Here is a 16,121-nt window from a genome sequence, read left to right on the forward strand (position 1 = left end):
GGAGGGATATTATCCGCACCATTACTTACGTTGATGTCGAATGATATGTACTTAATCTTCTTAGGCTACTTACCTATTTCAGCGACGACCGATCAGTATTGGTTTTGCGTGACGGACGTTTCCATATGAGCAATCGCCACATTAGCATATGGCGTACGATCCTGGATCCGCGCCATGATGCTTCGATTTTGAGCACACGCAACGGGAGGGATTTTCACCGTTTATTTTATACAAATTATCGACGCGTACGAGGAGTTAAGCTTCCGCGCAATTGCGGAACTTGGGTCCAGACATTTCCCGTCAAGACGACAAATATCCACAGTTCCACATACCACAGCGCTCCTGACATTGCGTCTCGCAAGTCACGTCTCTCCTTCCGATGAAGGCTACCAGGGTACTACTGAAGCTGACTTGTTACAGACCAGTGAAATGCGGTCATTAATTAAAATCTCTTCACTTTTCTCACCAGTCTCTGGTCAGTGATGCGGTTTCGTGAAGTGCTATTAGATATTGAGGATGGATATTACGCGATCGCTCTAGACTTCGAAACAGCGCTTACGCCCAGAAGGAACACTTCCGCGTTTACATCCACCATAGTTCCACCTGCTGCATCATCATCATGCCACCTCGCTCTCGCATAGTCTAAGGGCGCGCGCGCCACAGTTACCAACGTATCACAGAAATGGACGTTTCTGCTCAAGTAGGCTTCGTTGCTCCCGAACATCCATCCGTAATACTATTTAGCAAGCATGCATCGGATGCTTTCACCGCATCTACTACGCAGCATCTTACAATGTCGGCACTCATTCAAGCGACCAGACTCCATCGCTCAGAAATTCGAGACAGCATTCAGTCAACGGTTATGGACGTCATAAATAACTTCGGATGACGCATTCAAATGTATATCTTCGCTCTGTCCTCCTACCTACACTGGTCGCGTTCGATCCAACAGCCATATATCGACACCTTTTTTTAAACCCCACATTTGTTCTTCGGTGAATTTCAGACAAGTTGGTTAGAGACCTTCAAAAAAGGTACAATCACTCGATTTTTCTCAAGTTTGTCTGTCTTGGCAGATAAAGCAATACCAGAACAGGCCTACGAACACACATATTTGATCAGGATCGGACGATTGGACACTTTTAAAAGGAGATCTTTCGTGCCTCCCGGAAATTCACGGGAGAGCAGATGTAGGGTTTAAAAAAAAGGTGTCGACTGTCGATATGTACATAATGACAGTAGTTTTTTACGACTGCGGGCTCCACATTTACCAACGCATCACGGTTGCTGAAACCAAAAAGAAAACGACAAGCCTTGGAGTCGCTAAGTTTTTCCTTGTATCATTGTCGAACGATGAGTTCAGTAATATTGGCCTGATGGTTGACCTCGTTGTATTACCCTGTTCTTGGGGATCATATTACGATGACCATTGAACAGGTGTATTCCTCTGATGAGACCCGCTTCTTTCTTTTCATTGAAGGTTCAGGAAGTCTTACTTAGCTACGTAAACGTGATTCAAATGGTCGAACGTAACCAAATAAAGTTGGAGAACTAAGCATCGCGGAGGAGATGCGTAGGAAACTTATCACAAATACAGCTGGTGCTTAGAGGCAGCTAAAAATGAATGACTTTCTATGGAGGTCGGGTATAGTACGTGGAAGACCATAAAATGATGTGCTGCTTTCAAGCACAACGCGAGAAGCCGCCGACAGGCTCAGGCCGTTGAAGTACATAGCAAAGTGAAGGGTGGCTAGGCTGTCTGCTACACCATGATAAAGGACGCCATGATCCCAACCGCGCTGTCGGTCTCTAAAACGACCAGCCTCACCCTCTCCAGGGGTTGAAGCGAGCCTGCTGGGCTTTTGTGGCAAAAGACCGCGTCCCGCCATCACTGCTCTTGGGTCACAAGTCGGGTCTCATTTTCACCCCGCAGTAGCGTCCTATCTGAAAGTCAGCTCCTCTGTGTGTGGCTGAGCCATGGCACCCGTACCGGGGGCGCCACCGTCGACGACCCAGGACGCTCTAGCGGCGCAGTCTGGGGGCGGCCGAGACACGGCCCGCCGGCTTCTTGGCGGCGGCGGAGGCGCGGCCGGTGCCCGGCTTGCTCTTGTTGCTGGAGATGGAGGCGCACTTGGGGATGTGCCGGTCGGCGGCCGCCTCGTTGAAGCGGCGCTCGCAGTGCGGACACTGCACGTAGTCGGAGGTGTCCATCGGCGGCGGCGGCGGCAGGTCCTCCAGCTTGCCGCCGTTGGCCAGGTGCTGCTGCGCCTTCTTGGCCGCGCGGATGTTGCGGATGAACTCCTCGTGCTGCTTGCGCCAGTCCTTCTTGGCCGGCTTCGGAGCCTGGCGATGCGGAAATTGGCGGTCAGTTGGGCACGTATGGGAGGATGGGATTCACAGAAACGCATAAATCTTGGCGGTTATTTTTAGGAAGCTTGCAGTCTTGACTTGAGCTTTAGCAGCTGCATACTCTGTCAAATAGAAACATCCCACATGATGTTATTGGTAGAAGAGGTAGCTAATAATGAACTGATGGCTGCAAAAGGTTCCTATGAATGAGCTTCCGTGCCTAACAGGTATCAGAGAAAGCTACGATTCTCACTGTAAAACCAGCTTAAAATAAACTGGTTACATCAAGCTATACGATTCGAAGGTTCATTGTATTGTCTACAGGCATTGACAGTTGACACCCGGGGGCTAGCGCTGTTTACCTCACCACAGCAGAGGAGATCCTACATCCCCGGCTCCTCTACGTAACCTCACCTCCTTCTCAGGTTTCTTGCTCTTGATCTTGCGCAGGTAGCTCTCGGACTCTGTGCCTTTGACGCGCATCTTGACCGGGTCGAACACCTTGCGCTTCTTCTTGGAGGACTTTTCGCAGATGGTCTGGTGTTTCTCGAGCCGGTCCTTGTTGAACTGGCGCTGGCAGATCGGGCACTGGGCCATGTTGGGGTCCGTCGGCGGCGGACGAGGCGCTGGTGGCTGCAAAGGGGAGGGTTCGTCACTTGGGCGGTAATTGACAGTGCGCTTTTCTCGTGCCATGTGGCGTGTTGGCCAATGTCCATGGGTACTCACTGGATAGTCCAAGACGGGAGTGGGGCTGGTTCAGACAGACCGAATGTCAGTACGGTGCAATTTTGTGACATTGAGCTTGAGGTAAGCGCAGAAGAATGTGATATAAAACGCATCAAAAGGCTTGCCTTTTGATTCTGATCAAATACTGTTTTCAGCTAATCTAGATATTTTAAACCTCTCCCCAAATGCGTACGCTTGAGGCACTTTGTGGCATGATTCGATTACAGTTCATAATTGGAAACAGTTAAGAGGTCGCCCATACCGTGCTGCCTCATCATAAAAAGCCCACGACCTGCTGGGCGGGCCCCTATCGCCTGGGCGTGGCGCGAATGAGGCTGTCTACATGAGGCAATGACTCATACAACCATCCCGTGGTCCATTAACAAATTAATTCATTAAATCTGGGCCCGCGGTAGCACAGTGACGTGCGAAATTAATGAACATCATATTTATCCCGTGCTCTCTATGATTGATGCGTCTCAAACTGTAAACCTTGAGAGCTGTGAGATGTCACCTTCAAAACATGTAATTGATGACGTTCCTTTCATAAATTTCCCGTCAGATCTCTCGGATCGGCGCACCAAATCCGTCGTATTCGGGATGCGCGCTCAAGGCTGCCGCATTTCCTGCGCAATGCCGGTTAACTGTCGGGACTGTGGGTGGGCTAAGTCGCCCGTCACGTCAATGTCATTGTGACTGCACAGATGGCGGCTGACTGCTGCTCCGGTGTGCCCGTCCCTCTGGGGGTACTGCTCGGGGTATCCGTGACCAAACAGGGTGGGTCTGATGATGCAGACAGAGGCCGTCCCATCCCGTCCTCGGTACAGGCCGGTCGCGGTGGACCCCGCCAGTCCCACCGGCCGCAGAGCTGGGCTGCCCGACCCCGCTGTGTTGAGCAACTATCCGCTGTGGGCGGGCTAGTTGCCGGATCGCGTCCTTACAAGGAGCCCACTCTGGGCTGTGGCCGAGCTCTGTTGGTCGCACAAGGCGGACCGTGCAGCCAAGGCTGGCGCTCGCGTGCGGAGGCCGCCGCGGCCCAGGAGAGACAAACAAGCGCTGTTCTTTTTAGCCAGGGCGATGAGAGAGTGAGGATGGGCAATCAAGCACCCCGCAGCGGTCATAGGCAGACTTGTGCCAAGGTCCCAAAAAGGTCCGAGATCCAGGGTTCGCAGCCCAGTAAAAAATACCATTAGAAATTACCAAATGGTTCCAAATGGGAAAAACCATTTGACTTATTGAACACTTTTCCAAATGGTTCCAAAGAGGTTCCATTTGAAATGTGTCCAATTGGCCACCAATTGGTACCAATTGGAACCATTTCATGACCATTTGAAATGTGTCCAATTGGTCACCAATTGGTACCAATCGGACACATTTCAAATGGTTCCAATTGGTACCAATTGGTGGCCAATTGGACAAATTTCAAATGGAACCTCTTTGGAACCATTTGGAAAAGTGTTCAATAAGTCAAATGGTTTTTCCCATTTGGAACTATTTGGTAATTTCTAATGGTATTTTTTTACTGGGCAGCTGGATTACCATTTGAAGATCCTTTTGAAGTCCATGCATTTCATCCACAAAATAACAAACTGCAGCGTGAATTATTTTTATTGTTTTACTCTGCAAGCATATACATTTTCATCAGTACGTACCTACCAACATTAGACATTAACTACACATGGACATTGTTGTTTGGTCAACACCACATCGATGAGGCGATTGCTATCAGAATCAAGAACAGAATTACAATGTAGTTATGCACTGGGCCATACGTACACTATTCCACATAGGCACAATGAACGACGTGATACAATATCATTCCGATCGGTGATACTGTCTGTTGTTCTGACAGATAGATTTCTTAATCTTCCGTGGCGATCAGAATTTTCAGAAGTCAGAACGTAGCTATAATGCGGGCACGCAGCCCATCTGGACCCGTGTAGAGCCGGTAGACGGCATCTGTCCGGTGCAAGTTCGTGCCTGCAACAGTACCTACAGGACAGCACGGGTTAATTGGGCGATGGGATCAAATTAATTACCACACACAATATAATAACTTTAAGCTCATGCAACTTGCATTGTCATTTAGGCAGCCTGACCACAACAAATATGGCACTGACAATGTTCTGCTGGCAAAATAAATTGTGATAACAAATTTTAAGCCTCTTTCTCACCTCTTTTAAACTCAGTTCTTACAAAGATGCCAAATGCAACCAAATTTATTCAAATAACTATTTTCAGTATTTGCAGTCGACTAAAACGAATATCGCATAGGTACAGCTGCACAAGAAAAGTCACTCACCAGCCGCGTGATTCTGCTCAGCTTCCTCTTTTACAGCAGGACTGGGTCCCGGTCGACCGCGGGCAGGCCCAGCCCCAGCGAACGCGAAACTTCGCGAAACCCGCTGGCGCGCCGGCCGGGCGGCCGACGTCGACGCCCGATTTGAACTGTGGCGCCGGCGCGGCCGGCCGGCGCCAACCGGCCCCCGCCGAAGTTAGTTGGTAGCACTGCTGCTCCACGGCGTACATTTCCTACCAGCCCATAGGGTTTACATGTTAAATGGCCTGTTTTCGGCGAGCGATATCTCGGTCAACCTTTGAAGGAATCAATGGTTCTTAGTCTCAAATGATAGATCGATGAATTTTCTTTCGACAATTCCTCTACCATTTTTCACGAAACCCAGCCGATCTTCTACGGCGTACAGGGTAAAGATTTCTCTGCACGCCACCACCCGCGATCCGGCTCTCCGATCGTCGGCGCGCGGTCCTCGGTAGCGCAGTCGGTAGCGTATCGGGCTACGGATCCGAGGGTCGTGAGTTCGAATCCTGGGAGCGCCGCGTGATTTCGGCTAGAATTGAATGATGTAGATTCTTGAATGTTTGCATAATCAATTATTAATAGCTAATTGAATGTATCTGCCCACTAATCTGCCTCTAAAGCCTGTTATTTAAGAAATCTAATAAATGAATGTCACGTGCGCGTCACGACTGCCAACCATAAGCGCTACCATATTCTAGTTTGAACTAAGTTTTTGCTAGTCCCGACCACATATAGTAGGTTTTCTAGTAGTTATACTAGAAATTCCTACCAAAGTTCGTCCTACCCTTCACTCAATATACCCTGGGCGCCAACGGTCGGGCGCCGGCAGCGTAGGCACACAGAGAAAAAGTAGTGCTGTTTAAATGAGCGGAAACGGCGTGGATTTTGCGAATCATTTTTATTTAATGAAAAACCAAGGCCTTGTAGTGATGCTTATCAAGTATAACCAGTCAAAGGTCATCCCATTACCTCTAAGTCTATTATTTAAGTATATGTTTAAAAACCATTAGAAACCATTAGGGTACCAATTGGGAACTAATAGATCAGTGGCGGCGCCACGAATTTTCGCCAGTGGGGGCAAGCTTCAGGTGACCCGACTGTTGTCTGATAACCCGATCTGCAAAATCCATGAGCTCCTTGCCCCTAGATGTTGCCAATTAGAAATTATCATGGTTTCAGGTTTCATGCATACGTATTGAGCTTAAGCATTAACCCTCCCGGGCCCGGAACGGGGGGGGGGCGTTTTTCGCCTCCCCTGGCGAATATTTGCGATACCACATGAACGCTTAGGAGTAGACAGTAATCAGTGATCAGTACCTAGTTCTCTTTTTTACCGTAGTGCGAATATATGCGATTCTCTCACACACGATTGATACCAGAATAAGCTCTATTAGGGCGATCCATATACATTTCCAGATAACCCGGATATACATACCTACCTATCACATTTTGTCATACCTCCCTGAGCTCGGTCTCAGTCTAAGGGTTCCCAAAATAGAGTGAACTCTTGCCTGGCCGATTTTGACAAGTTGCCTCTCAACCTCCTCGGGGTCAAGCTCGATGGCAGCCTTCTGGTGAATGAAAATGAGTAGGAAAATGAGTGGGAGTAGGAGATATGCGACAGACGGTCTGAGAACGAACGTTCTGCTGATGCACTTGATACGGGAATCGTCAAAAACAGGCGTACTATTATAACCGCCTATCATGAATATTGCACCGGTCTTCTGTTCCCATTTCAACATCAGCCAAATTTTGTGGGGGCAAAAACATAGTCTTGCCCCCACGGCCTCCTGCCAGTGGGGGCAGTCTGCCCCCACTGCCCCCACGGTGGCGCCGCCCTTGTAATAGATACCCAGTCCGTATTCAAAACACACTTGAAACCATTAGAGACCATCAAGGTAGAAACACTTTTGAAGCATACTTGTCACACATCTGGAAACAGGGCTGCAAAGTGGTGGATTTATGACTCTAACTCCGACTCTGACTCAAAAATTGACTCCAGCTCTGCCGTCCAAAGGCAAAAACACATGTCGGGTCATGACCTGACCCGACATATGCGGTTTTGCCTTTGGACGGCAGAGCTCCGACTACGGTTCGGACTTTGCTTTTATTCATCTCATGGAATAAAAGTTATTGCCATATAAGTATGTTTTTCTTGCCTAAAACGACCCTTGAATGTTTTTCAAATGCATTTTTCATTTCGACACCAGTTGAAATAGAATGAGAGACACCATTTCAAAACAGATTTGCTTTTCCATTTGGGAACCATTTCGACACCAATTGGGATGAAATGGGACAACCATTTGGGATGAAATGGTTTTCTTCCATTTGGAGACCAATTGACACCAATTGGGATCAAATGGGAAAAACCATTTGAGATCAAATGGGAGTTTCAAATGGAAACCATTAGATACCAATTGGGATCAAATGGGACACACCATTTGGGATGAAATGGTTTATTCCATTTGGAACCAATTGGTATCAAATGGAAAGCACCATTTCAGACCAATTGGGAAGTTACCAATTGGAAACCATCTCGATACCATTTGGGGACATACTATTTGCCGTATCAAATGGAAAACACCATTTCAGACCAATTGGGAAATTACCAATTGGAAACCATTTCGATACCAATTGGGACCAAATGGGACACACCATTTGGAATGAAATGGTTTTATTCCATTTGGAACCAATTGGTATCAAATGGAAAGCACCATTTCAGACCAATTGGGAAGTTACCAATTGGAAACCATCTCCATACCAATGGGGACATACCATTTGGGATCAAATGGAAAACACCATTTCAGACCAATTGGGAAATTACCAATTGGAAACCATTTCGATACCAATTGGGACCAAATGGGACACACCATTTGGAATGAAATGGTTTTATTCCATTTGGAACCAATGGGGATGTTCGCGCTAAGAGTTCCGGAAAGTCTCGCCAGGTGGCAGCACGGTATGCTTTGGACACAACGCGCCGGCCGGGCGCCGGCCGGGCCGGGTATAACACTGCGGGCGGCGACGGCGGCCGACGCGCCGCGAACGGAAACTGCGTTTCATGTCTTCTTCAGGTTCATCATTTTGCTAAAATGAGTAGCTACAGTTGATTTCGATATTAGGAAGACAATGACGCGTGTGAAAGGCAAACTACTACATCGTCATTGAGCGGAAGGAAAGGGAGCTGATCGAATGGTCACCAAAAGCTACGGAGTACGAAAGATACGATGTTATCACATATTTTAACTTACACAGTTGAAATTAAAAACCTTATTACATTCAGACATATATTTACACGCATGAAACAATCGATTTACAGCACACATTCCATGACAAGAACGCATACCTACGGTCTTAAGTTGACCTCTAGCGCTCGTCACTGTCAGATAAGTCAATCACATCCCTGTAGTTTGTACAGATTATTGACTTAACCCTTCATCCGGCATGCGTTCATTCTGTAATGATGGGCAACGAATCACCGGCGATTTCTGCGTGGCTCTATATGACATCCTCGTCCGTTCCCCAGGTCAATTGGTTCGGTGACTTTCAAATTATAGCAGGCCCTTCCTCGGTCAGGCTTGATGGATCCACAGTCACTTTGCGCGGTACTTTTAAGGCAGACTGTACCTTCTACCAACACGACTGACTGATTACAATCTGATGCGAAAGGGACAATATCTCGTCGGTCTATCAGTCAAAGTTTAATATTCAGCGACACAAGTGTGAAGGCTGCCTGGAAAACTTGCAACGAACTAAGTAAACTAAGCTTGGCTTGTAATGGGCACAAACTTGTAATAAAGAGGTACTTAATTAACAAATCCACAATGTTCTGTTCAGGCAAGTATCCTTCACATATGAAGCATTGCTATGACGACAGCTCTTCTAGAGCTGATTGATAGCTTTTGAAGGAAGCAGCTGAGTGGCTGAGCCCTACCATTCACCACTTATCACCTTCAACAATTGCTTAAGGCACATGCAGTTCTCTATCACTAGAAAATATCTGCCAATTTGCTGGCTCTCATTTGTGTATGATGCAACACGCTTTGCATCAGTGATACTACGACACGAAATGTTGAACACTAGCATAGGTTGCAATGTAGATCCAAGGTGTCCCAGAAGCCAGAGCAAAAAAAAAAAAATTGACACCTTAATCAACTTCATGATTGTGGCAAAACTCCACTGCTTGACTACACAGAGTACCAACTGTTTGCTCCTCTAAACTTTCACCAAAGGAAGTGTTGCTGATGTCATTTGTAGCAGCAGTGACACTGGTAGGTAACTTCAAATCACAGGATCTGGTAGCATCCATGCTCTTGAATCTGGATCTTATCAATGCAGCATTGCACCTGTGGATAAATGAAAAATGGCATAAGACAGTAGGGAAAGATCTTGGCAAGTCATAATGAGATACATATGTTTAACATGCATGGATAAAAGGACATTATATACTGAAGCAATTAGCAAAACATTGCAGTTTAAACACAGTTGAAATCTAATATGATGAACTGGATACAGTGACATCATCAAGACCCATGAAAAGTATTTGCAATTTTGAAATGCACTTTTATTGCAGTTACATATACAAATATTTTAGTAGGTGAAAATTTATTTTTAAAAACAACAAAAAACTTGCCCGTATTTAGTTGCTAAAAAAGCTGAGTGAATATTCTAAAATATTGTTCACTTCAGTGTGAATCAAAACTTAGAGTAAACAATTATTTACCTGATGAAATTAAGATATTATATCAATAATGAGTAGCTTTAGGTGGTGATGAGTTAAAAAAAAACATTTTGCAAGAAAGGCTATCAGTTGCTTCTGGATGATATACTGCAGTGCACAAGCTGTTCACCAACTCCTACCTGGTCTTTCAGTGGGCTCCCTCTGTATGCACCTCAGATCTTCATCCACAGGGCTGGTTCCTTCATACGCAGGTCCTCTGCCTTCCTTGATTCCTCGGACTCCATCCTGACAACTCCGCACCAGAAGCATGATTGCACTGGGCACCTGGAACACCATGTGGGATGATCAATACTTGTAACAATTCATAAATAGTAGGTAGCTTAGTGTTCTATTACATATACCTCCTGGTTACTGGTGTCAAAATAGATCCTATTTGTCTTTTTCCATCATAACCTTTATCTGCATGCAATATCTTTGGTACCAGACAAAAGAACACTGCTAAAATGCTTGCAATGAATCTTATACAAATGCATTGAATTTATATAATCATTCTCAGCAGCATGTATACAGGGTGAGCCATAAAGATTTACCCATCGAAAATTTAACTTTGTTTCAAGGCGCGCTGACATAGCTATGTCATCTTTTACACACATATAACAACGTCATCTCCTAACTAATAAATGTAGTCTGTTTTCTGTATGCTTGCATTCTTCTTATGTTACGCGCCCGAGACGCAAGAGCACTATGGCACGCGGCCGCCGCACCGTCTTTTCACTTATTTTCCTCGATCACCCATGCTATAAGAATGCTGCGCCGTATGTCATTTGCGGTGTTTCAGGGACTCGGTAGAGTCGGGTTTTCAGGATATTTTAGTTTGCAAAGCCCGTGGGGCTGAAGTCGGGGATGAATTGTGCCCAGCATTCTTTAGACCAAGGAGTGTTCAGCAGCCAACACCCAGTGGTGATTCCTGAATTTCAGGAGCGGCGGATGTGCGTTAAGACGACCTCGCATTTCAGGAGCGTAGCAGAGACAGTGGACGAGCATAAACAAAATGAGCTACACTGTCAGGATTGGAGACAAATTTGCGACATATATGCAAAAGATGGCATACCTACGCCAACCCGTTTGGAAATAAAGTGAATTTATCGATGGGTAAATCTTTATGGCTCACCCTGTAATCTTTTAATGCCTTTCTCAAAGGGCAGGCCAACTTCCTATATTGATATGCCCATAAACTTACACAGGTGAATTACCTCATATGGGCAATACAAGATCCAGCTATGAGTTAAGTTAGACTATTTTATACTCTTAATTATGCTCGCCATAAAAAAATGTCGGGAAACGTGTTACATCGATGGAATTACCGTTTGAAGTCGGTCGATCTTCGGCTTCTCGCCTCTCTTCGGCTACGTCAATTGAAGCCTTTCTAACTTCTAAGTCTCCTGTCCTTTGTAAACTTGCCTTTCCATGTTTGTGACACTTGCCGAATATAAATTCACAACCCATCTGAGCAAAATTCAAATCAATTGCTATCAAATTCACCGAAATTCAGTCCCTCGGACCGACACCGCACCGACTCCACACAGTGTAAAACACAGTGGCGCATTCGCCGCCACAGTTTCTGTGTCCAAAGAAGGCAGTGCTGCCACCTGGTGAGGAAATAAGCCGAACATCCCCATTGGGATCAAATGGAAAACACCATTTGAAATCAAATGGGATTTATTTTCCATTAGGAAACCATTTCAAAACCGATTGGGACCAAATGGAAAACACCATTTCAGACCAATTGGGAAATTACCAATTGGAAACCATTTCAAATGGTCATAAAAACCATTAGAACCTATTTCAAACCATTTGACACATTTGAAACCAATTGGTAAATCCTAATGGTTTCAAATGGTATTTTTTACTGGGGAGTCCAAGGTCTGGGACCTTGATGGATCCTGGACCTTGCATTGCCATTTTTGTCGTGAGACCTTGGAAACCCAGGACCTTAAAACATCCATATGCCGCGAGACCTTGGAATCCCAGGACCTCAACATTTGCATATGTCGCGAGACCTTGGAATCCCAGGACCTCAACATTTACATATGCCGTGAGACCTTGGAATCCCAGGACATCAACATTTCATGTGACATGAGACCTTAGAAACCCAGGACCTCAACATTTCATATGCCGAAAAACCATGGAATCCCAGGGGACAGGACCTCAAAATTTTGGCATGCTGCAAGACCCTGCAGAATGCAGACCTTCAATCCCAGTTTTATTATTTGTCATGGGATCTTAGGAGAAGGGTCTGGACCTACACCAGCATTTTGTTGAGGGACCCCAAGAATCCTGGAAGCTGGACCATGAGGTTTATGCTGCACATGGGCCACTAAGGACCCTGCACTAGGTTTTGTCTGTAAACACTTCAATAAATATCTATGGTTGAGCGACCAGCTGCAAGAGGCTAAGATAGATACATGGAGAGAAAACGAACCAGACTGTATAGACATATATAGAGCCAAATCGTTGTCATGGCTGTGAGGCAGAACTGGAACAAGAGACCTGGTAGCTTCTTACATTATTAATGTTATGGATTATGAAACAGTCAAACAGTGGACAGTGGTGTTTTGGAAAGTTCTTTTCTAATCTCACCTCACATATTTTCTGGGTTGCGATATGCCGGGCTTGAAGCTACTTGGAAGCTACCCACTGACCAAGTAGGTAAGTGTCAAACTTATTTGATTTGCAAGTCATAAAATCACCATTGAGCAATGAGCATCCAATATAAGCAATGATTCCATGACAGTTCAGCTTTTTCGTTTAGCAGGTTTTCGTCGGACAATTTTTCGTCTGTAGATTTTCGTCCGCAGACTTCCGTCTATGCATTTTTTCGTCTGTGCATTTTTAAGTCCGCGCATTCGTAAGGACATCTTCTGCCTCGTCCAGACGAAAAAAAATGCCGGACAGAAAAATACTCAGACAAAAAATGCACCAAATCAATTCGTACAGACGAAAAAATGCAAGACGAAAAAGTCAGACGAAAATCTGCCGACGAAGAACCGTCTGACGAAAAAATTGTTAGATGAAATTTTGTTCAGAGCCTTCAAGCTAATGTGAATGAACAGTAAGTAAGGTTTGCGCTCGCTGATACTCTAATTCTATTGGCTTAGTCGATCAGTTTTTTTTTTTCTGTGAGCGCTCGCGCAAACAAGACTTAGAACATATTTGAGTTTTTATCCTAATATGTAATGTGCAGAAGATCGAAAGCATATGCCTATCCAATTCAATTTTTGAAGCGTGTAGGTTTTAATTCTGGTTTTTTATATTGCCTGAAAGAATACTTGGATGTCTGTCTTCAATAACTGTAAGGTGCTATCCTACATTCCTAATGATCAGGTAAGATTGATTTGAAAGGGACATGACAATACAAAATGCAAATTGCAAGGTACCTATTACCTACCTATATCTTTATGAATTAGTCAGGCTAAAGAAGGAGAGATTGATATTATGATTCATCTTTAACTTGTGTTGAAGCTCCCCCTACCTATGGTGGTCTGTGGTAAATGATAAAACCACCACAGGTTTGCATAGGTTCTGCCCCTTTCAATGCTGCTGGGCTGACGTTGGTAGAATATTTAGAAGTAAGTCTGCTTATCAGAATGTTAGTTTAAGTTCTTGTTGTGGGACCTTGAATACTTTGAATCCTGAGATGTATTTTTGCCGTGGGACCTTGAGGACTGTGGACCCTGAACTCTGAAGTGTATTTTTGTCATGGGACCTTGGGGACTGTGGATCCTGAAATTCATACTTGTCGTGGGACCCTAGGGACTGTGGATCCTGCAATGCATTCTTGTCGTGGGACCTTGGGGACTGTGGATCCTGCAATGTATACTTGCCGTGGGACCTTGGAAACCTTGGATTCTAGAAATTGAATTTGCCATGGGACCTTGGAAACCATGGATTCTAGAAATTGAATTTGCCGTAGGACCTTGGAAACCTTGGATTCTAGAAATTGAATTTGCCGTGGGACCTTGGAAACCTTGGATTCTAGAAATTGAAATTGCCGTGGGACCTTGATGATCCTGGATCTTGATTTTTGGTCACGGCACAAGTCTGGACTCATAGGTTACCTGCCCTCTCCAAACTCCAAAACTGTAATTGGGCATTGCATTAGCGTCTTCTCACGAGCATTACCGTTCCATACATCACACACGCAGAACCACTGAGGAAGCTATCACGACAGTCATCGTCCCGTCTTACCCTGTTCTCCTTGGCTGGTGCTGTGGGCGGCGGTCTGGCGGGGGCGGGGGCGGCGCGGGCGGCCGGCTTGCGCGGCTCGGCGGCCGGCTTGCGCGGCTCGGCGGCCGGCTCCGTGCGGCGCGCGCGGGCGGGGGCGGCTGCCGGGGCCGCCGCCGCCGCCGGCTTGGCCTGAAACGGTGCCGATGTGTCATTGTGACGTCACGACCGGGCGTTACCGAGCAGCTATCAGGGATCACCCGGGGACCGGCGAGGGGGCGGAAGGTCAGGCGGCCTTTTACGGACAGGGTGGGCGGGCCGGCCCGGTCCAAACGAGCGTCGTGCCAGCCGTCCGCCGGGACCGCGAAGGAGCGATCGGACACAGACGTTTCATTAGGAGTTTGGGAGGGATGTCTTCCAAAGTTTCCAGCGAGTACCAATCGTATAAGCATTGGCGAGGTCCAAAAACGGATCAAGTCAGTCGGTAGTAATCAATCACTTAGCTAACTTATGCTAAATGACATTCGGATGATAACATGACGGTCTCAGCGAGTGCAGGTGCATACGTGGTACGCACGCACGAAAAGTACGAATAGCTGCCTGTGCCTAAAAGCAAACCAAAGTCAAATATTACGCATGTCGTGGTGATGCAACGAGCACAAAATAATAGAAAAGAAAATGATAAGCAAAATTGCTTAGCATTACAGTTCACATCCATTACTCACTCCAAGCCAACACTGTACGACACGAACGCGGCATAAGCGCGCATGCTCATGTCAATCACCTGACAGAATTTAACGACTTTCAGCCTTTTGAAAGGTCAGTGCACAAAAAGACGATTGAAATTATTGGTAAGCAGATCCGCGGATCATTACTCAATTTCCTGGTTATTAGAAAGTATAGATTTTCGCGAGTGTTTGTGTCGCTCTGTTGTCGACTGGCGCCATAGCGACGAGTATGAAGCTACATAAGCGACCGCATACCAATGAGGACTGTTGCGCCTGCTTCGGTATACAACATAGGCCAGTTTCTACAAGGATTGTAAAATATGCAATATTGCAATATGCATTATGCAGGTTGCTGTGTTGAACCCACAGAGGAGTGCGGTTACGTGGCCACGGCCAGACATTCTGTCTCGCGTCTGTGACACTAACACCTCTTTGGCCCGTGACACATATGTGACACGTCTGTAACACGTGTGTCCGTGACACATATGTGACACGGTGAGTCCGTGACACGTCTGTGACACGGGTGTCCGTGACACGGTGTCAGGCAGCGCGCGGTGCCGGGATCACCGGGACGCGTCGGCCGACACGCCAGTCGGCTATCTGACAGAGCTTCACACGCAACGAGCGACACGCGCCGCACGCACAGCCGCGGGCCGTGCCGTGCACGAGCCGTGAAATCACGGGATGTGCGGCTGACTAGACTCCCTGCTCCGCTCCACGGCGCCGGAGACGGTCCGCCAGCTGACCGTTACGGCTATTGTCTGACGCTTCGGTATGAGGCCAGGCCGAATTCAGGATGTTTCCCAGTCGAGTGAAGGTCTCTTCCTGTTTGGCGATGAGCGATGTGGTTCGTTTTGCCGTGTGAATTAATTGGGATGGATGGAAGACCTTGAAATCCGGCTCATTAACGAGCCTTAATCGGTCGCCGTCAGCAGCTGCGAGCAGACCATTCATTTGACATTTTCCCGCATCTGGTGTTTCATTCATCCGTTCGCTCAGAAGTCAGAACGGTGGGTTTTGGGTGGGTGGTTCGACAGGCCATCTGATCAGGCGATCTGGGAATACGCCCGGTCACCCGAACATTAATTCGGAC

The 16,121-nt window shown here is 46.7% G+C and overlaps 1 protein-coding gene and 2 long non-coding RNA genes across 3 annotated transcripts; all 3 read right to left on the minus strand.

Annotated features, from left to right (window-relative positions):
• Positions 1 to 207: 207 nt before the first annotated feature.
• Positions 208 to 14,457, minus strand: LOC122365688 (zinc finger C2HC domain-containing protein 1A-like). Its single transcript, XM_043337118.1, has 3 exons — positions 14,325 to 14,457; positions 2,764 to 2,982; positions 208 to 2,343 (listed from the first exon to the last, which is right to left on the minus strand). Exons 2-3 carry the CDS (start codon positions 2,944 to 2,946, stop codon positions 2,023 to 2,025), a joined length of 504 nt encoding a protein of 167 aa, XP_043193053.1. The 5' UTR covers positions 2,947 to 2,982; positions 14,325 to 14,457; the 3' UTR covers positions 208 to 2,022.
• LOC122365690 lies at positions 4,666 to 5,460 on the minus strand. Its single transcript, XR_006253783.1, has 2 exons — positions 5,378 to 5,460; positions 4,666 to 5,055 (listed from the first exon to the last, which is right to left on the minus strand). It is a non-coding gene; the product is annotated as an uncharacterized LOC122365690 (long non-coding RNA).
• Positions 8,304 to 11,681, minus strand: LOC122365689. Its single transcript, XR_006253782.1, has 3 exons — positions 11,441 to 11,681; positions 10,256 to 10,400; positions 8,304 to 9,741 (listed from the first exon to the last, which is right to left on the minus strand). It is a non-coding gene; the product is annotated as an uncharacterized LOC122365689 (long non-coding RNA).
• Positions 14,458 to 16,121: the final 1,664 nt, after the last annotated feature.

The sequence above is a fragment of the Amphibalanus amphitrite genome, unplaced genomic scaffold, assembly GCF_019059575.1.
Source record: "Amphibalanus amphitrite isolate SeventyFive unplaced genomic scaffold, NRLGWU_Aamphi_draft 000757F_arrow, whole genome shotgun sequence".
Classification (NCBI taxonomy): domain Eukaryota; kingdom Metazoa; phylum Arthropoda; class Thecostraca; order Balanomorpha; family Balanidae; genus Amphibalanus; species Amphibalanus amphitrite.